The sequence below is a fragment of the Lasioglossum baleicum genome, chromosome 14 (genome assembly GCF_051020765.1).
Source record: "Lasioglossum baleicum chromosome 14, iyLasBale1, whole genome shotgun sequence".
In the NCBI taxonomy this organism is placed as follows: Eukaryota; Metazoa; Arthropoda; class Insecta; order Hymenoptera; family Halictidae; genus Lasioglossum; species Lasioglossum baleicum.
The window spans coordinates 4,458,688-4,480,550 of NC_134942.1; the positions used below are offsets into that span (position 1 = coordinate 4,458,688).

The 21,863-nt window shown below is 41.7% G+C and overlaps 3 protein-coding genes across 3 annotated transcripts; 2 read left to right on the top strand and 1 right to left on the bottom strand.

Moving 5' to 3' along the window:
• The first annotated feature begins 132 nt into the window (after nucleotides 1-132).
• Nucleotides 133-11,312, top strand: LOC143215643 (fatty acid synthase-like). Its single transcript, XM_076437936.1, has 19 exons — nucleotides 133-546; nucleotides 626-876; nucleotides 991-1,222; nucleotides 2,616-3,034; nucleotides 3,463-3,756; nucleotides 3,832-4,039; nucleotides 4,135-4,295; nucleotides 4,370-4,687; nucleotides 4,770-5,275; nucleotides 5,504-5,808; nucleotides 5,886-6,284; nucleotides 6,575-7,608; nucleotides 7,707-7,948; nucleotides 8,024-8,720; nucleotides 8,804-9,635; nucleotides 9,727-10,199; nucleotides 10,296-10,550; nucleotides 10,665-10,916; nucleotides 10,997-11,312. Exons 1-19 carry the CDS (start codon nucleotides 363-365, stop codon nucleotides 11,177-11,179), a joined length of 7,245 nt encoding a protein of 2,414 aa, XP_076294051.1. The 5' UTR covers nucleotides 133-362; the 3' UTR covers nucleotides 11,180-11,312.
• A 589-nt stretch (nucleotides 11,313-11,901) lies between these two features.
• On the bottom strand, nucleotides 11,902-13,681 carry LOC143215662 (uncharacterized). The gene is made up of 4 exons (XM_076437973.1): nucleotides 13,541-13,681; nucleotides 13,101-13,342; nucleotides 12,746-13,024; nucleotides 11,902-12,228 (listed from the first exon to the last, which is right to left on the bottom strand). Exons 1-4 carry the CDS (start codon nucleotides 13,544-13,546, stop codon nucleotides 12,018-12,020), a joined length of 738 nt encoding a protein of 245 aa, XP_076294088.1. The 5' UTR covers nucleotides 13,547-13,681; the 3' UTR covers nucleotides 11,902-12,017.
• A 4,259-nt stretch (nucleotides 13,682-17,940) lies between these two features.
• On the top strand, nucleotides 17,941-20,065 carry LOC143215654 (calcium release-activated calcium channel protein 1). Its single transcript, XM_076437962.1, has 2 exons — nucleotides 17,941-18,582; nucleotides 19,574-20,065. The coding sequence occupies exons 1-2, from the start codon at nucleotides 18,010-18,012 to the stop codon at nucleotides 20,063-20,065; spliced, it is 1,065 nt and encodes a 354-aa protein (XP_076294077.1). The 5' UTR covers nucleotides 17,941-18,009.
• Nucleotides 20,066-21,863: the final 1,798 nt, after the last annotated feature.

Sequence of the window (21,863 nt, forward strand, 5' to 3'; positions counted from 1 at the left end):
GCCATTATCAAGTTCAATCGAAGAGAGTTTTAAACGTCATTATGCAGATCACCTTCAGGAATATTCAGTGAAAGACCGGTAGGTCACAAACAGTGGGGATGATCATGGTTATAAAAAGGTGGTCATTGTTATAAGAAGAGTGGTCCTCCAGTGTTGATTAGGTGACGTTCCCCACTGACTAACTCTTATTGTCAGTCACTGAACCAGAAGCCCTCTGATCTGTTCGCGGTGCGGATTCGAATTGCATACTTTGATCTCCTACTGCGAATATCAAATTGAACGGAATATCGGCTCGGTGATAGTAGATCATCGGTGATCAATTTGAGCATAGATCAAGAAAGAGGACAGATCGAGAAAGAAAGATGCCGGTATCAAACGGGCGCAAGATGGAGACGTCGAGTCACGTTGCACCGGCACCTGGCGAAGAAGTGGTCATCACGGGTATCGCCGGTCGCTTCCCGGAGAGTGAAAACATGCAGCAACTGAAGGACAACCTGATGAACAAGGTCGACATGGTCACGGACAACTATGATCGGTGGCAAATAGGTAACGCTCTGAATTTTTACAGAAATTCATTGGAGGAGTTGGAGCACATCTCCAGAGTAACAATGTTTCTTGGGTACAGATCACGCTGAAATACCGCGAGACGGTGGCAAGGTGGGCAATATAGGCAAGTTCGACGCTATCTTCTTCGGCGTCCACTACAAACAGGCTTACGCCATGGACCCAATGTGCAGGATGCTGCTGGAACACGCGTTCGAGGCTATCGTTGACGCTGGGGTGAACCCCAAGCAGCTACGAGGGACCAACACTGGGGTCCTTGTCGCAACTTGTATCAGCGAGTCGGAGAAGATTTGGTACTACGAGAAAACGCAGGTGAATGTCACGTCATTTATTCAGTTTTCGAACTGAATAGATTGAACAGAAAAACAGAGATCTTTTCAATTTGGAATTCTTCTTGTTCAATTGTAGGATGTCTGTATGTTTTAGGCAAGCGGGTTAGGCATCACCGGATGCAGCAAAGCAATGCTAGCGAACAGGATCTCCTACTACTTCGGACTGCACGGGCCTTCCTATACGGTAGACTCTGCTTGCAGCTCGAGTTCGGCCGCGATGGATCAGGCTTGCAGGATGATACAGACCGGAGTCTGCGATCAGGTGATCGTGGGTGGCTCGAACCTCTGTCTGCACCCCCACGTGTCTCTCCAGTTCACGCGTCTCGGTACTGTATACTGCACATGATCGGTGATGTCGATGCCAAATAGAGGATTTTTTAATAAGAGCGGTAGAGCTTTTAATTGAAATAAAACGAAAAATACATTATACATCAAATACAATATCATATACATGACCACCACGCTTTCGTTTGGTGGAGTGAATACGTCAAACCTAATTTTCGATGACTCTAGCTATAAATCAGGTCGAATCGCACTGATAACACAAATTATACAATAAAATCCACATTAATTGTACTATGAATACATTTATACAGTAGCGGACAAAAGTTTAAGACCGCTCTAAAGAAGACGATAACTTTTTTAATATTGTACTATACGATTTGAACTTTTTTGGGAAGCTAGAGCAATTAGTTTACTAAAGGATGTGAAAAGAAATATTTTCAAAAATTGCAATTGATCGGAATTGTTGAAAAAATACTAAAAGTTGAATTTTTAACTGTTTTATGTGGGTCTATATTGAAAATTTAAAAAATACATTTTGTAGATCTGTGTCAATTAAACATATTTTGAAAATTTTGTCGAAATCGGTCGACGTTGCAATGAATTACAAACGTTCAAAGATGGTAAAAATTGCAGATTTTCACGATTTATTGCCGAAAATTTCGAAAATCTGCAATTTTTACCATCTTTGAACGTTTGTAATTCATTGCAACGTCGACCGATTTCGACAAAATTTTCAAAATATGTTTAATTGACACAGATCTACAAAATGTATTTTTTAAATTTTCAATATAGACCCACATAAAAAAGTTAAAAATTCAACTTTTAGTATTTTTTCAACAATTCCGATCAATTGCAATTTTTTAAAATATTTCTTTTCACATCCTTTAGTAAACTAATTGCTCTAGCTTCCCAAAAATGTTCAAATTGTATAGTACAATATTAAAAAAGTTATCGTCTTCTTTAGAGTGGTATTAAACTTTTGTCCGCTACTGTACATACACCTTAGCGTTAAACTGTATTTGCTAGAAGATCATTAACAGTTTGTGGTTTGTTGGAATAAACAAGAGACTTAATATGGCCCCACAAGAAAAAGTCTAATGGCGTCAAGTAGTAAGATCTTGGAGGAGAATAGACTGCCGTATTTCCCAAATTTCAAATTGGGTATGTCGTATACACTCCACCAAACGCAATCGTGGTGGTCATTTATATGACATTGTATTTCATGTATAATGCCATTCCGAATGTACTTTGAAATAAAGCAGTGAGTACTAGATTATCTTCCGTATTTTTCGAATTATTTCAATTCAAAGTTCTATTGCTCTTATTAATACACCCTTTAGTAACGCATCGACAGGCTCCAACTTTAGACGAAGTATTACTGTACTTATCGTCGAGACCTAAAACAATGGAACTGTATACGATCTCGATGCACAGGTGTCTCGTCGCCGGATTGCCGTTGTAAATCGTTTGACGCCAAAGCGAACGGATACGTGCGCAGTGAGGCAGTCAGCGTGATGTTCCTGCAGAAGGCGAAGGATGCCAAACGAATTTACGCAACGGTGGTCTACACAAAGACGAACTGCGACGGGTATAAAGAACAGGGGATTACGTTTCCTGCTAGCGATATACAACAGATGCTGTTGGAAGACTTCTACCGGGAGTGCAAAATACCCCCGTCTATCATATCCTATGTGGAAGCTCACGGGACTGGAACCAGCGTTGGTGACCCTGAGGAGCTTCGCGCTATCGAGCAAGTCTTCCTGAAAAACAGAAGCTCTCCTCTGAGGATCGGTTCTATCAAGTCAAACATGGGACACGCTGAACCTGCCAGTGGAATGTGTGGTGTGGCCAAGGTATATTTGTAACTGTAATTCTGATAGTTAGACTGGGAAAGTTTATGCATTTTGAAGTTTATGGAGACGATTTTTAAGAAGGGGGAACCAAATAAAATAATATTTTCAGCGGTAGTAGCCTTTGTAGATCTGAAATATGTCAAAATTTGACTAGATTCTGTCTAAGGGTATATACTGGCATTTTTCGAAAATTTTCAGAAGTAATCTCTATACACCGGATGCTTATGCAAATAAAAAGTTTGTGAATCAATTGCAGGATAAAATTATAGATCTATGTTCTTCATTAATAATTTTTCAATGTGTTGAAAATAATATCTTTTCATGTTTTCACTGTTTCAAATTGCACTTGTTCATTTTTGTTATAAATGAGTCTAGTAATCAGAATCGCGACAGATGATTGATCCAATACCGAACGAAAATTTGTCTAGGTCGTGATTGCTATGGAATCCGGACTGATTCCACCGAACCTGCACTTCAATGACCCCACTCCGGGTATCAAAGGCTTCGAAGAAGAAATGCTCCAAGTAATCACGGAACCAACTCCATGGGACGGTGGTTACGCGGGCATAAACTCGTTCGGTTTTGGAGGCGTAAATGCACACATTCTCTTGAAATCTCACACCAAGGAGAAGGTGAACAACGGTGCTCCTGCCGACGACTTACCTAGGCTCGTAGCATTGTCTGGTCGAAACGAAGAAGCTTTGGATATTCTCCTGAATTATGTTAGTTCGATAAGCAAAACTATTAGCGATACTCAAAAGAGAGAGATAGTGGATACGAAATAGATGATTTTGTAGGTGGAGAGTATACCAGTCGACGTGGAATTCGTTCGACTATTGCACGAGGTTCATGCCGAGGACATAGCCGGTAACATGTTCAGGGGTTACACCATTCTTGGGTCAAAGGTATCCGAGAAGCCGCCTAGGGGGATTCAGGAATACCCTGGCACTAAGAGGCCTGTCTGGTTCGTTTTCTCTGGAATGGGATCCCAGTGGCCTGGCATGGGTACTTATCGCCGTACATTATTTGAAAGAGCAGTGTCTATAGGATCTATAACTTGTATAATTTGTCCACTAACTTGATATTGCCATTGGAACCAGGTGAATCGCTGATGAGATTCCCCATCTTCGCCAAAGCCATCCAAAAGTGCGACGCGACTCTGAAACCCTTCGGCGTGGACATCGTCGACATTATAACGAACAAGGACAAGAAAACCTTCGACAACGTTCTGAATTCGTTCGTGGGAATCGCCTCAGTGCAGGTAGAACTCGCACGGTTAAATGTTCGCGAACACGGATCGGGAATCCAGCACTCACAAATACATGATCATTGTAGATCGGTCTGGTGGATCTTCTGGCGTCCCTTGGCATCGTGCCGGACAACATAATCGGCCATTCGGTAGGAGAACTAGGTTGCGCTTATGCTGATGGCTGCTTCACTGCCGAGGAAATGATTCTTGCGGCTTATTCGAGAGGTCTTGCGTCTATCGAGACCAAAATGATTCGAGGATCCATGGCAGCGGTCGGCATGGGTTACGAGGATATCAAGGATCTCTGTCCACCGGATATAGAGGTGGCTTGTCATAACGGCCCCGACAGTTCTACCATCAGCGGCCCGGAAGAGTCTATGAAGAAGTTTGTAGCCGAACTACAGGTCTGTCCTCAAAATGATATGATTTGGAGTCAGAAATTAGAAGTTTTGTCCATGTCAATCTCAACGAAACAAAATTTTTCAGGCCAGCAAAATCTTCGCCAGGGAAGTACCGTGCAGTAATATCGCCTACCACAGTCGCTACATCGCAGAGGCTGGTACGAAATTGCTCACATACCTGAAGAAGGTGATCCCCAATCCAAAACCGCGTAGTTCCAAGTGGTTGAGCACTTCTGTGAGCCAGAACCAGTGGTGTTCACCGGCGGCACAGTTCTCCTCGGCAGAGTATCACACCAACAACCTCTTGAGCCCTGTCTTGTTCGCGGAAACCGCCACTATGATCCCTGAGGACGCCATAACCATCGAGATTGCTCCTCACGGTCTCCTCCAGGCTATCTTGAAGAAATCGCTAGGTCCGAACGTAACGAACGTTCCTCTAACGATGCGAGGCCACAAGGACAATGTCGAATACTTCCTGCAAGCTCTTGGCAAGCTGAACAATGCAGGCATACAGTTACAGTTGGCCAACATCTATCCGCCTGTAGAGTTCCCTGTTAGTCGCAGCACGCCGATGATCTCGCCTCACATCAGGTTCATACCGATACACTATTATTTCAGTCCCACTAAGACTAAGGACAATTCTTTTCGACGATAGAAAAAGATTGATCGTGTGTTATTTCTTAAGGGAGTAGATTCGTGAAAAGTATTTATCATATCGAAAAATGAGAAGGCGCATCCCGCAGTCATGCAATCCTGGAAACGAGTATACCCTTTAAGAAACAATATTTGAACAATTTACTGAGAGGGTTGGTCTTTCAGATGGGATCACTCGAACGATTGGTTTGTGCCGGTTTACACGCAACGTCAGAAGATCAGCTCGGCGGAGAGAGTTCTCGACATCAATTTGACAGACGAGATGTACGAATACATGGCCCACTATATAATCGACGGAAGGAACCTAATCCCAGGCACGGGATACCTTCTCATGGTATGGGAGACAGTTTCACTGCTGCACGGAACGCTGTTGAACGAGGAATCCCTCGTTTTTGAAAACATTAAATTCGAACGCGAGACTACCATCCCCAAGGAAGGCAGTGTCCAACTGACGGTCGTAGTCCAGAGAGGTAAAATATATTTCTTGAAACTAGAAGCGATGTCACATCGACCGTTTCTTGAGAATTAAACCAGTATGTATTTCCAGGGTCTGGAAAGTTCGAGATATCCGAAAGATCCAAGACTTTGGTATCTGGAAACGTCCGCACGACAAACAATCCCACGCAAGACATGATCCCTACCGAACTCCTACCGGAAATCAATGACGAGGAAGCCTTAACCAACGATGATATATACACGGAGCTGAAAATACGTGGCTACGACTACACAGGAATATTCAAAGGACTGAAGAGCGCCTCTATCAGAGGAACAAGGGGCCATATCCAGTGGAGGAAGAATTGGGCCGCTTTTCTGGACAGCATGTTGCAGATCAAACTGCTAGGTCTAGACACCAGAGCTCTATACGTGCCTACAGCTATAAGAAAGATAACGGTGAACATGAAAGCCCATACCGACATGCTCCGGAACTTCGGCGAGGAGAGTATCGGTACGTTGTCGCGAATAACATCTAGGAGGTCTCTTTCAACCGAGACGCTCGGTATAGATACACTGGGTGTACAAAGTATTCGTACACCTATTAAAAACAAATAACTATTTCACAATCTAAGCTGTTCGGTCCAATTTTGAGAAAGTTATTCGTTTTTAATAGGTGTACGAAAACTTTGTATATTAGAGATCGCGGTTTTGAATGTGTACTAAAATAGGGATCTTTACTGTACATCTTAACAGAAGAGAACAGATTTGTAACCTTAATGTTCAACGAAAACCGAATTGCAGATCTACCGGTCCACGTATACTCCGACTACGACACCATAGTCTCCGCGGGAGTAGAGATCCGTGGGCTAAAGGCGAATGCTATTCAGCGGCGCTACGCCACGTCGGACCCAATTGTCACAGAGTTGAAATTCGTTGCACACCGAGACAAGGCAGAGACCAGCCTCAAGGAGATGGTTGTAATATCATCGCAAATCGCTTTAGACTGCAGCTTACTGACCACCCCAAAGATCCTGGAACTGATCGATCCCGAGGACAACTTGTCCGTCGAGGAAGTGCTCGCGCCTACCGTACGCAAGGTTTTCGGCAATGAGCCGATGATTCGACCAAAGATGGTGCTCGTCGCGAACAAGGACAGGTACGAAAAGCTGCCAGACCTCGAGGAGATTACCGTGATAGAGCCGAACAAGTTGCCCGAGGACGGATCCTTCCTTATGGCTGTCACTTACGACATCTTAACGAAGAAGAGGCAACATTACCTCGATCAGGTGATGGAGGCTATCGCGGAAGACGGGTTTATTCTGACCAAGGAGAGCATAGTGAACAGCGACACTTATTTGTACATTCGAGGATACGAATTGGCTGTTGTGCTGGAGAAAAGCTACAAAGGCCAGACCTTGTTGCTTCTGAAGAGGTTGGAGAAACTACCTAGGATCACGGAAGTGGTTTACGTGAACAATACTGAATACAGCTGGCTGAGTAAGGTGAAAGAAACGATGAAGGCCCAGGAAGGGAAGAAGAGAAGCGAAAGGGACACGAGATTAGTCGTGGTTGCTGAAGGAGACCTGGATAACGGGGCTCTGGGCATGGTCAAGTGTCTCCGAAGAGAACCCTGCGGCGAAATCGCGAAAACAGTGATCATACAAGATAAGAATGCTCCCAAGTTTTCGTTGAATGATCCGTTCTATTCCGACCAACTTGACATTAACATCGGCTTTAACGTTCTACGGCCAGGGAGGGTTTGGGGCACTTATAGGTATCTGCCTCTGCCACCTCCGGAACCTGTTTCTCTGCCCCATTGCTTCGTGAATATACCGGTATGCAAAAATGGTGAAAAAACGTCAAAAAGAAATAAAAATTGAAAAGTATTAAGTAATAGCCGACCGGTGATACGTTAATAATGTTCGTTTAACAGGTGAGAGGAGATCTGTGTTCCCTTCAATGGACCGAGGGCCACCTCAAACCGGATCCCAACAACGCGAACCTCGTCAAAGTAGTCTACTCTTCCTTGAACTTCAGGGACGTGATGGTGGCCACCGGTAAACTGATGCCTGAAGCTTTTACGCAGAATAGAGAGCTGGACGAGTGTCTAATCGGCTTCGAGTTCAGTGGAATAGACACCACTGGACGCAGAGTGATGGGCTTAGCTCAAAGCAGGTCCGAGATCATTTCGAAATAAAACAAAAACTTTTTTGAATTGTTTACTGTTGGTCTAACTATCTGTCTCTTCAGGTCTATATCGAACCTGATCGTTCCGCAGACTCTGAACACGTGGACCATACCGGAGAAATGGTCCTTGGAGGATGCAGCGACCATACCCAGTGCATACTTCACTGTACTTTATGCGTTCTACTATTGTGGTGGTATAAGTAAGGGAGAGAAGGTTCTGATCCACGCTGGTAACAGTGCTATAGGTCAAGCTGCGATCAACATTGCCCTTTCCGAGAACTGCGAGATCTTCACCACCGCCGAAACAGCGGAAAAGAGAAAATTCATCACGGAAACATTCCCCAGCATCCCTGACGATCACATCGGTAACTCGGGCGACACTAGTTTCGAGCAAATGGTGATGCAACAGACCGATTGCAAAGGCGTGGACATCGTCTTGAACACGTTGGGCGAGGACAAGCTATTGGCATCGGTTCGGTGTTTGAAATACCGAGGCCGATTTTTGGAGATCGGTACGTATGACGTGGCAGCGATCAACCAGCTGGGACAGGAGATGCTCTTAAAGAAGGCCAGCTTCCACGGAGTGATGATGGACACTATAAACAGCGAGATTTATCAGGATGTTCAGGAAGATCTGCACAAGTTCATTGACTCGCGAATGAATGACGGTTGTATCAAACCTTTGGCTAGGGAGTGCTTCGAGAAAGATGAAGTGGAGGCTGCGTTTAGACATATGGCTGCTGGAAAGCATTTAGGAAAGGTATTCGTCATTCATTTTGTACACTACCCTTAGCAGGAGAGGAGAGATGATATTCACCTGTGCACTCGTGCAATTGTTCTCAGATTCTGATCAAAGTGGGCAACGAGAAGGAGCCGTTGAATACGCCACTGCTAGGATATCCACGCTTCTACGCTGATCCAGACAAGAGTTATGTGCTTGTTGGTGGTCTGGGTGGAATTGGACTAGAGATGGCCGACTTGCTGGTAATCCGAGGTGCCAAGAACCTGGTGTTCGTCTCTCGCAACGGTATCAAGACTGGGTACCAGCAGATGAGGACGAGCGTCTGGAAATCGTACGGCGTGAATGTCCTCATCATTTCCGGCTTAGACGCGTCGAAGCGTGACGATTGCGAGTTCATCTTGAAGTCCGCGGAGAAACAAGCTCCTGTGGACGGTGTATTCAACCTGGCAGCGCTGTTGAACGACTGTCTGTGCGTTGACCAGACGGAGCAGCGTTTCGCGGAAGTTATGAAGCCCAAGGTAGGCATCACCAAACAGTTAGACTTGCTCACGAGGACGATCTGCCCGAAGCTTCGTCACTTCGTCGTATTCTCCACCCTCTCCAGTGGAAGAGGATGTCCTGGCCAGACTAGTTATGGTATGGGCAGCGCGGCGATAGAGAGAATCTGCGAGAGGAGGATTGAAGAAGGCCTTCCAGCCATGGCAATCGAGTGGGGAGCCGTGGGAGATGTTGGTATAGCTGCCAAAATTCTTGAAGATAAGGAACAGTACGTGTACGAAGGAACCTTGCACCAAAGGATATCCTCGTGCCTGGAAGAGCTGGACAAGTTCCTCTGTCATAGCCGTCCCATCGTTGCTAGCATGGTTTTAGCGGAGAAACAATCTAGCGCCAGCGAAGCTAGTACTGTCATCGAGGCAGTGATGGCTATTATGAGTATGTAACGATTCGCTAACCAATACATTGAAAACAAATATATGTAGTATAACGTTATTATTCATTTAATCGATCAATTTTCTCGATGCAGACATCAAGGATCTTAAGAACGTAAGTCAGAGCGCTTCTCTGGTGGATCTCGGAATGGACTCCATGATTGCCGTGAACATAAAGCAGACGCTAGAGCGCGATTTCGAAGTATGTCTGACGACCCAAGAGATCCGAGCCTTGACCGTAGCCAACTTGGTAGAAATGTCCACGAAGGACACCAAAAAACAGATCAAACGGGTTGCAAAAACTGTCACGAAGACAGAGAATTTGGTCGGCATGCAGTTGCTGATGAGGACGATGAACGTAGCTATCTCAAGCACGAATTACTGCGTTGAACTTCCGGTGAAATGCAAGGAAAAACAGAACGCCGTGTTCCTTGTTCCTGGTATCGAAGGAAGCGCCACGGTCTTCGCATCATTGGCGTCTGAATTGAGATCTCCAGCCTATGGCTTGCAGCTGGGAATATACGACACAGACCTGACTATAGGAGAAATGGCAGACCGTTTGCTACCGGTACGTACACCTAGGACCTTTCCACCTTCCGAGATCTGATATGTTATGTGCAATTCTGGTTTGTTCTCTCGAATACAATACAGTGTCTCCTTTCAGTATGTCTTAGAAAAAAGTAAGAACCGAAAAGACTTCACCATAGTAGGGTATTCGTACGGGACGATGATAGCCATCGAACTGGTGAGGAGATTAGAAGCTCGAGGCTACGTCGGTCAGCTAATACTTCTGGACGGATCACCCGATTCTATGAAGACTATAAAGTCGCAGCATCTCTTCGCCACGACGGAGGACGCCTTCCAGAATAATCTCTTGGTCGGCATATTGGGTATTACCAATTCGTCACGAACCGAGAAGGTAAACGCGGCAGATTCAAATCCTAATCGCTGAAACTTTAATCTAGAAAACTGATTAGTGAAACCCTGTGTTTTATATTTCGTATAAAGGCAAGTAATCGATGTGTTCTTGCAGTTCAAAATGGCGTTGACCAAACGCACCACCTGGGAAGAGAAACTGGAGACGCTACTCGAATATACACCAGCTGATGTACATAAAGCGTACACGCCCGAGGCGCAGAAGGCCATCGCCACGTTCATATACAAACGCTTACAGATATTAGACGAATATGATTGCGATGCTATGACCCCACTGAGATCACCCATCACATTTTTGAAACCGACGACGGCCATACAAATGCTTGTCGAAGCCTACGGGTTGCGCAAGGTAACACAACCGCGATGCATCAGTCGATTAAGTCATCTCATAACTCGTAATGGTGTTCCTTACTGTGAAATATTTTTCAGTTGACTTATGGAAGAGTAACCGTGGGGGAGATAGAGGGCAACCATGTTACCATACTTGATAACAAGAGGTGCGCGGCAGTGATTAACGGCGAACCCGTAGAGGACGAGTTCGTTTTCAAAGAGAGTCTAAAACTTATGTCCAACGAAATGGACTTCACGAACATATCCACAGTGAAAATGTAATGAAATGATTAGCTTATTTTGCCTGTAATCTTTGTACCGCTCATGAATAAATGAAGAATACATTGTATCTTACCGTATCTTTTATGCAAAATCATCGTATCGTACATCATCGCTCAGACACTCCTGACAAACAATCGACAAACACACTCGAACCACGCAACGAATTCAATTGTACTTCATCGATCGGACATTTGCATAATTAACATTACACCTCGTGTACACCTTATACTATTATACTATAGCGGATAAATGTACCTGTGGTACAAATAACTCACTTGCTCTTTCTATTCATTCTAACGTTACATCGTAGAACAAAAGAATCCGATTAACGTGTACGTGAAACGTGACAACTAATTAGTAAGAATATTACACCCGAACACTGTTCGTTATGCTTAATATTAACCGCGTTAATGTGTAAATAATAGAATTCTACCTTCATCTTCTCTCCACTCGTACAACCAATCGTATTCGGTATAGAAAGTAACCAATCCGCTTTGCTTATTTCTTCTTCTACTTTTTTAATACTCGTATCCTTATTACGATAATTGCAGATCTTGCGAAACATAGTAAGTACGCCCCCGAACGCACCAACTGAAGTAAAAAAAATTCTCACTGAATAACAAAAACTAGCTTCGTTCAATTAGAAAAGATTCCATACCTCAACTACTTTTACAGCATTACGCGAACTTATGACGTCGAATAAAGAAGTACGAAGAGCAATATATTTTTTGATGTGTTCTCCATATTTATACATATAGATGTTAGAACGTAATGCCATACTCTTTACTTTTCTAATAGGAAACGAAAAAAAGTAAGGAACATGCTAACAGGATTATCGTCATAATTCCATCGGTTCGAACGCTGGTGAATTACTCGATTGCATTGTCTCGTTCAAGTTCGGAATGGCTTCGTTGTTATTGTTGTTGCTATTACTGTTGTTGTTACTATCGGATGCGCTGGGAACCGGGGGCGATGTAACCCTTGATGGCAGGAGACGTAGGTGTTTACTCGGTGGTTCCCAAAGTACTAGTGCCATGGAGGGCCTCTCTCTGAAATCGAAAACCTGTAAAGCTTTATCATCTTTGGCAAGAGTTCCGGACAAAGTAAATTTATGCTCTGGACATGGTGACTTATACAGAATGAACCACGAATCGTGACCAGTAGAGATTACTCTGTCATTAGCAGTCCGATCGAAAATGTTTTCATTACGTACAGCGTGGTTTCAAACGAGCTTTTACATCATTATAGCAAATTTTTTGTAAAAAAAATTAGAAAAACAATTTGTCGCAATTTTGTTTATGTTATGATACTTACCGAATTCGCCTTGAAATCCTTTAACAAATAGACGTAAACATAATATATGTATTTTCAAAAAATTGAAGGTGACCTTGAAAAATCATGGAAAAAAGAGTTGACAAAAAAAATTGGCTATACGTGAAAGCTCTCTTGAAACCATGCTATACCTGATAATAACATTTTCGATTGGACTGCTAATAACAGAGTAATCTCTACTGGTCACGATTCATGGTTCACCCTGTATTTGTGAAAATAAACGTTCCAACATACAGTTTAGATAACAGCGAAGGTGGAATAACAGGATCTGGCTGTAGCCTCTTAATCTCCTCTGAAAGAACCAATTTGGGTTGCCCAGATTTTGTTGGATCCGCATCTAAATTCGTTGCTCCAACTTCCAAGTCCATATTCAGCTCGCCGGGAGAAGACACTTGTGCATCTGTTACCACTGTGGATGTTGTAGGAGATTGCGACTGGTAATTGGGACTAATGTGCAAATCTTTGAAATGTGCTGCCATTTTTTCCTCTGTTATGAACTGCTTAGTTTGTCTCCTGCAATATTATAACGATTTGTTACAATCTGTATTCAATCATTGAATATCTAAAAGCCAACGGTTTGGTCGCTCACGTGTCCACTATATCTGAAAGTGCTAATTTTCTTTTCTGATGGAGGATTGGTTCGAAGGTAGTCCCACCGGTAAATCTGACCAGCTTCGGTTGTTGCAAGGAGTGCATACTCCATGGCATAGACATTGGAGGCACTTGCGGCATATGCATCCACGGTCCGGGCTGCTGGGACATGCTCTGTTGGCCCATCATGTGTTGGAATATCGAAGGAGGTGTGTGAAGATTTGCTCCTCCCATTGTGTTCTAAATAGAAAGAAAGGCAACAAGGAATAAAGCACCTATTTAGTAATCGTGGAAATAACGTAGCTACAGCATGTTCAACTAAAGTTCCGGAACAATGGGTGTATATAGTTACCGGTAAGATTGAAAAAGTTAATACTACACAGAGAGCACTGTCACATTCGAAAGCAACAATCAACGGAGAAGAAGCAAATAACTTACTGTCATTTGGAACAATAGAGAGTTCAAGGAGACAGTCTCTGTGTATCTGCGTCACGGTAAACAATACTTCTCGACAAATCCCACAGACGTCCTCGAGAGTTGTGCAACCAGCGGCGATTTTCGGCACAAGTTGCGTGAAAAAATCACACGACACAAGTCTGTTTCGTAGCTGTTTATTTGTAGACGCTAACCTCCACTCAGGGATGCGAGACTGCGATTTCTCGATCGCGAATGTTCTCGAGTTCTCGTAGAGTTTCGTAGACACAGTCAACAGGAATGCGAATTTACCCCACAGAATATGCAACCATTGACACCAAAACAACAATCTCAAGGTGGACAAATGAGAAAACTAAAATTTTCAATTATCAGTTAACACGTTAATTGTTCTTTCAATTGATCTCAATGCGAAACGATTCGTTGCTCATCGATTCGCGAGAGTGTTTGTGTATTACAACTTCGAAGGCGCCAAGGATACTGAAATTTTTCCTAATGAAGTGGACCACTACTGGACCGATTGATACGAAAATGCGTCTTAACGTTACTGAAAGAAACTCGTAACGTTACACACGTTAATATATTTCTGTTTGCAATATGCGCCACAACATTTCGATGCACCAAAATATTGCATCGAGGCACACGGTTGTTTATTTTCGTCCGCCGATTTGATACCGTAAGTTCGTGAACGTCTCTACGGAAGATTTTCAGAAGTTGACTCGATGAAAAACGACCCTTGTTTATCCCTCTGTGTGCTCACAAAATGTGCACGAGTGTTGTCCTATACAACATCAACATTTATTTATTCGCTGACGGTTCGTCTGACTATACTATACGTATTTAGAATCACAATGCACTTTAAACGATAGAGTGCAACAGAGTGCAACAGAGTGTAAGAGTAAGAGTGAGTAAGAGTAAGAGAGTTCCAGTCAGTGAGTTCCAGATCGTGAACCAGAACGTAAAACTTTTGCGCACGCGCCGCAATCGCTACATCGCCACCTGATTACCTGAACCTGAACCAAACCGCAGTGGTGAAAATGAAAATTGAAATGTGAAATATGGGACGGGTTTTGTCGCGCATGCGTGCTCAGAATGGCTATTTGCAGTAATGTATCATAACGTATCTAGCAGAGTTCCCCTCTGTATCTACAATGAGGGACGAAAGTATTCGTACAATAACTTTTTTATAATTGTACCGAACGACCTGATTTTTTATAATCAATTAGAAGCATTGGTTTACGAAATGATATGCAGATTTTCCAAAAATTATAATTTACAAGGTTACATGCAAAAATAAAAAAGACATTTTTTAAAACTTTTATTTGGGCCCTTAATGAAAATTTAAAATATATGTGTTTTGTAGACCTATGTTATATAGTTACACACATGCTGAAAATTTCATTAACATCGATTAACATACACACGAGCTACAAGCGGTTAAAAATGGTAAAATCGAGTGTTACACGACTTTTAGAATCGTACATCTTTCGATGCGTGTCGTTTTTTCCTGCGTCAACCGATTTCCATGTAATTTTCAGCATGAGTATAACTAACATAAATCTACAAAACATATATTTTAAATTTTCATTGAGGGCCCAAATAAAAAGTTTTAAAAAATGCCTTTTTTATTTTTGCATGTAACCATATGTAAATTATAATTTTTGGAAAATCTTGTTTGCATATCATTTCGTAATAGATTCTAAAAAATCAGATCACACACACACACATTTGGTACAATTATAAAAAACTTATTCTGTTTTAAAGGGTGTACGAATACTTTCGTCCCTCAGTGTAGCTTACAGTGGCTCACGACACATTTAGGGGCATCCATCCTTAGACCATATACATATACCTAATATATGGTCTAAGCATCCATCACTGGCGCCAAGACGATGCAACCCGACAGCCAAAAGCGCGATAGCCCAACGGGTTGCATCGTCTCGGACGCAGTAAAGTTATTCATAAGCATCAAATACAAAATTTTTTATCAATTAATTACCTTATCCTTAAATCTTTTCAATATGACCACTGCTTTAAATTGTGCGTAGCCATTTTTATCATAAATGCATAAAATCCGCAGTCTATTCATAGCTAGACTGCGGATCTTTATGCATTTATAAAGAAATTGGTTGGGTGAAACATAAAACAGTAAAGGATTAGAAAAATTTCAGAATATCGTAATTCTGTTGTAATATAACAAAGTCATTAAGGGATGACATTTTTATTTTATTCCACCTTCCCACGATCAATGCAGAACATTTTTATTTTACATATATATAGATCCGCAGTCTATTCATAACTTGACGATATCCTTTTCTTAACTTGCGTTTCTTAATAAATGCAGTACATTTAAAAGGAACTTAATTACTTTCTTTCAGGCAAAAATTTTTAACAAACATGCCAGTTTACATTATTTAAAATAACTTGTTAGTTTACGAATGATGTTGCTATGGAACAATTAACCAACAATCCTCTTGTATTCATTTTTTTATTTTTAAAGGATTCTTCAGTAACTATCGTTAGGCTTCTTTCATTGAATAAAGTACTACTATAACTTGGAAAGATAGACAATTTTCTTGTTTAGCAGTAGACAAGTCTTCGATGAAAGTTTTTAGTTAAGTTTCTAGACAACAGTGAAATATTTATTGGGTTCCCGGTTACTTGCGCGCCACAATAAGACAGTGGGCCAAAACCAGTTTACTTGTGGAAGGTCAGCAGAGAAAGAATACTTCCCCTTCACTGAATTATTCTTTATTCGAGCTTCAGCTTCCTAGTCTTCTACGATGCCTCAGGCATCACTCTATAAACCCATTAGGCCTTACTCAGAATCCTAACAATCAATTGTATACACAAGTGTGAATATGGTATGGCCGGTTCGCTGAAGACCAATCCTCGCAACAATTCCTTCTAAATTATCCACGCAATTACGCATGTAAATTAACTGTTGAGAGATAACATTCTTCCGATAAATCACTGATGACACACATTAGCGCGACCACTTGAAACTTGTGTTGCGTAGGAATTCCACATAATGCAAACGAAACAGAATAAATATGCTTGAAGTTCGTACATTTGAAAATTTGCAATCTTCCCGTCGGGAAACTTGTTTTTGAGAAGACAACAGGTACCTGATCGATCGTTAACTATGTCGCACCTTATTGTTGGATATTCGAGCTGTCCACGTGAATAATGGCGACACGTTTATAACTAGGAAGATCGTTTTCCACAACTCTTTGTTTTTCCACTGTTGCCGCAACTCAAAATGGTTTCTCCAATGACGATTCTTTTATCCGCATGCAAACATACTTGCAGATATGTCTGTTCCCCTCTCTTTTTGCTAACGAAATAATAATAATACTCAATATAATCAGACCTTCTGCAAATAGAAAACATAATACGAGAGAGATAAGTATGTTAATCCAGATATCGTAAAACGCCAGCGTACCTCGACCATGGCCTAGTCACAGTGAGATTTACGAGAGCAGTTAAAGAAAAACACAAATGCACCATTCATCAATCACGAAAATTAGTCGATGTACTTCCCTCTTCGAACCATTAGTATTTAACGACATTGTTATAACTGGCATCTAGGTATCTGCGCAGGATACCTTCATCGTGCCGTCTTATCTTTCGTTTCAAAGTCAGGAGCACAAGCGTCATTGGCCGAAGTCGCGTTTCGTAGACGCGCCAGAGAGGAGAGACGGGGATCCACGAAGCGATGGCAGTCATGCACGTACGCTAGGACCACACAGTCGGTTATTATGTAGTCGATATGCCTCGGAGGCAATTAATACTATTGTTATGATTCAGTCGGGTACGTCATGTGTATTCCTCGGCGATGCGACGCCAGCCTTCGGTCAGTGTTCCGCCGTGGAGGCCGCTAGCAACTCGCTCCGATTCGGGACACTTAGAGTGCTTTCGCAGCTCTCAAATCCCAGACCCCAGACAACGTCCCAAAGGATGTGGCGCTCTTCGCCACGGTTGAATTCGGTTCAGTGCGGTCCCTGTTACAATATCCATGTGAGCGCACCAACCAATCGGTGATCCAATTAAATTATTTTTTTAATTAAACGGTACTACTTGCTTTTAATGCATCTAAACGACATCCTGAGAAACGAGTCGTTCCTTGGCCACGGTTCACGTTAATTCAATGATGTTCCTGTTGCAAACGAAAGGGTGATATTTTAGTCATTTTTTTTTAAAAGAATGTTACAATGATGAAGCAGAACGAATATAGTGGCAAGGATTTAAGCGTATGGTAATCGTACCTGTGTGATTGTGTGAACGTGCAGCGGCAGTGACTCAATCCATTGGGAAGGAAACAATGATAACATTGAACATATGCGAAAACGGTGCCACGATCCTTTGACTCCCCGTGCCGCAGAAGGAAGCATCGATGACATAGCAACAGAATCTGATAGAGCGTGTGTCGGTGTTCTGGGGAGTATAGAAGTTTCAAGATTAAAGGCAGCAATATGTCGAACGATAATGTCGTCGAAAAGGATCTGGCAAAGCGATACAGTGTTCCCAATCACGATGAAAGGCGTGGAAGGAGCAATACCATCACCTCGCTAAAGAGCAACGAAGAGATAGCAGGGAAAGCGGACAAGTTTACTCAGATTGATTTTACTCAATTGTCTTATGGCGCTCATAGGATTAGACCAACTTCTCTAGCCTATCTACCCAAGCATGCTCAAACCAATGATGCCAGCTATTCCCATTACAACTCGAAGAGTACCTTGTACGCTTCTCAAAGCGAGTTGGTCCTGTCGCCAAGGAGCAGGAACAATCGCTACGTGGCCTTGGATATGAGATCAATGGGCAGCCTTCCGTTTTCGAGTCCCCATTCGAACAGTAACATCTCGAACAATGTGCCATACACATGTTGCTGTACGTGTGCAGGACCCCAGGTACCGCCAACACCGTCCGCCCCCCATACGGAAGATCCTGATGGTCCTGAAGGTCTCTCGTGGAGGAGACTCCACATGAGTCGCGCTAAATTGAAAGCAACTGCAACAACATCGGAATTGTTAAGCGGATTTGCAATGGTAAGCATCTGCTTCCTTCTGAATGTACCCAGAGAACGAATTCCCATACGAATCGGCGTGTTCCTATGCATCCTGGCAATGTTATCCGTTCTGACGAAACACTCGACGCTGTCACCGACATCGTGCCAGCACGCTGTTTAGCTGTACCGTTGATCAACGTTCAATTAACCCTGCAGTGGCGCACTAGCCTCTACCCAGAATAGTCTTCCGTATACCGGTCGCTTCCGCTGTCGTATCGCAAGATACAGTAAACCCTCCTGTAACGCGGAACAAAAATCGCGATTTGATTTCTATCTAATTTAATTTGATTTGTACAAATTCGAAGTTGCTTATAACGCGGTCCGTAATTGCAAATACAGGGAATCGAATTTTATAATTTGAAAGTATTTCAGGAAATACTTTTACATAATCTTCCACGAGGGAACAGTGCACCTTTGCAAGGTTCATACGTTCATTACTTTGTAATAGTCTATGATGTAACTATAAAATGCCAATGGTTAATGGAGCCGCGTCAAGTGACCGCTGAAATATTCATGATCATGTATTTACTACATATTCGGAACGGTCGCAGAGTCGCGAATTCTTCGCTGAGTAAAATTTTCCAAGAAATCTATGTTTGTATAATCAGAAAATCTGCCGGGGATTACACAACGTTTCCTGAAAATCATTAGGCAGACGCGAACGACAATTCTGTGTAATCTTCAGTCTGATCTATGATTATGTAAGACAAATATCACTTTCTTTAACAATATATCTTGCGCGCCCGCACAGAAGTTATGGTAATTCATTCTATTCATTGTACGGTATACACTATCTCGGACTTGTATTGTACGCGCGCCCTTGCAAAAAGCGAAACTACTTTTAGTCGCGTGTTTTTAGCTGAACGTGCACTCTGTCGTTTAAATCATGCATTTGGTCGACTCGATTACGGCGTGTACCCGGTGTGCGAATATGTTTCATTGTACCGGTATTCTTTTTTTCTGACTTTCAGGTGGCTATGGTAGAACTCCAAATAAACGATCCGAACGCGGTGCCAGAGTGGCTGTTCGTGATGTTCGCTGTTTGCACAACCGTCCTGGTATCAGTGCACATCTTTGCTCTAATGATAAGCACATATTTGTTACCGAATATTGAGGCCATCAGTAAGCTTCAAGTATCGCGATTGGTAACGGAATCGCCGCACGAGAGAATGCGCGGTTTCATCGAGTTGGCGTGGGCCTTCTCCACAGTTCTGGGCCTGTTTCTGTTTTTGGTCGAGGTAGCTATACTCTGTTGGGTGAAGTTCTGGGACTACTCTTTCACAGCCGCGACTGCCAGCACTATCATAGTGATCCCGGTCCTAATAGTCTTCATAGCTTTCGCTGTACACTTTTATCATTCCCTGGTGGTGTACAAATGCGAATCCTCGGTGACTGATATGAACGAGCTGGAGAGCATTAAACGAAATTTAGATAACGTGGCAATCGGACAGAGCAGCGTCTGATTCGCAGATTTCCTAGTAGGTGTGATCTGTAAAAGAATTGCCATCTTTCACGTTGCGGAAGGATGTCAAATTGGATATACCGTCGTAGTTTCCTAAAAACACACAGCAGACTGTAACACCATCCATTTCTTTCTGGTTATCGTAATAATCGCTGAAAGTTAAATATTGTACTTAAAATATACTTATAATATATATATAATTTATATATACATAAAAGAGAACTAATAGAAAAAGAACACGTTAAGTTTATTCAATAACTTTACTTTTTTTTTTTAAACACGACCACATGAAAATGATCGTGCTTTATTATATATAAAAATGTACATAGCTGTACACATGCAAGTCAAGAATTGCAACAGTACAAGCAAAGTGCTCTTAGTGTTATTAGCTATATTATATTTAGCATTTTAATTAATGTTCTATTTACGACTTAATTCCCGATTTTTTTTTAAATGTGTTTCCCCCGATTGCTTCGCTTTTTATCGTACGAATCGTCGTATAGCTAAATATATATATATACAGTAGCGGACAAAAGTTTAAGACCGCTCTAAAGAAGACGATAACTTTTTTAATATTGTACTATACGATTTGAACTTTTTTGGGAAGCTAGAGCAATTAGTTTACTAAAGGATGTGAAAAGAAATTTTTCCAAAAATTGCAATTGATCGGAATTGTTGAGAAGATACTAAAAGTTGCATTTCTAACGTTTTTATGTGGGCCTATATTGAAAATTTAAAAAAATAAGTTTTGTAGATTTGTGTCAATTAAACATATTCTGAAAATTTCGTCAAAATCGGTCGACGTTACAATGAATTACAAACGTTTAAAGATGGTAAAAATTGCAGATTTTCACGATTTATTGCCGAAAATTTTAAAAATCTGCAATTTTTACCATCTTTAAACGTTTGTGGCTCATTGCATCGTCGACCGATTTTGACGAAATTTTCAGAATATGTTTAATTGACACAGATCTATAAAATGTATTTTTTAAACTTTCGATATAGACCCACATAAAAAAGTTAAAAATTCAACTTCTAGTAATTTTTCAACAATTCCGATCAATTGCAATTTTTGAAAATATTTCTTTTCACATCCTTTAGTAAACTAATTGCTCTAGCTTCCCAAAAAAGTTCAAATCGTATAGTACAATATTAAAAAAGTTATCGTCTTCTTTAGAGCGGTCTTAAACTTTTGTCTCCGCTACTGTATATATATATATATATAGATATATATTTATATATATAGATTTTTGTCACTTAGTTTGTGGGAAAACTGAAGGACAGTCGAGTGCTCGGTTTCATTTTATGTACATGCTTTTGTTCCAGAACTTGTTATCCTAGTCAAATAAATTATTCTTTTTTCTCAGACTTGAAGACTCTCTTGTTAATCAAAGTGTGGCTCATTACTTAATCTAGAAGAGAGAAAGAGAGAGAAAATATATATATAATAATTTGATCCACCTTTCATTTTCACCATAAACTAAGTCGTGATCTTACAATCGGTATTTTCTACAATGTATCGTGATTTAAATTCTGTTTGTACAAAACAAAAAAGAAGAAAAAAAAAGTGATACGAATCAAAAGAAGAATTGTAATTAAAGCAAAGAGCGTAATACAAATGTTTCTCCTAAAGTCCTAAAGGAATAGTAGTGTCTCGCAAGACCCTCCTGTAACAACGAAACCACTTGTAAAAAAACGAAATGTTACCTCCTTATATTGCACAACACCTCTATAATCATTCCAACGAAAACGCTCGACTTAATTTAAATGTACAAAAATTATTTGTCGTACTTTTTTTT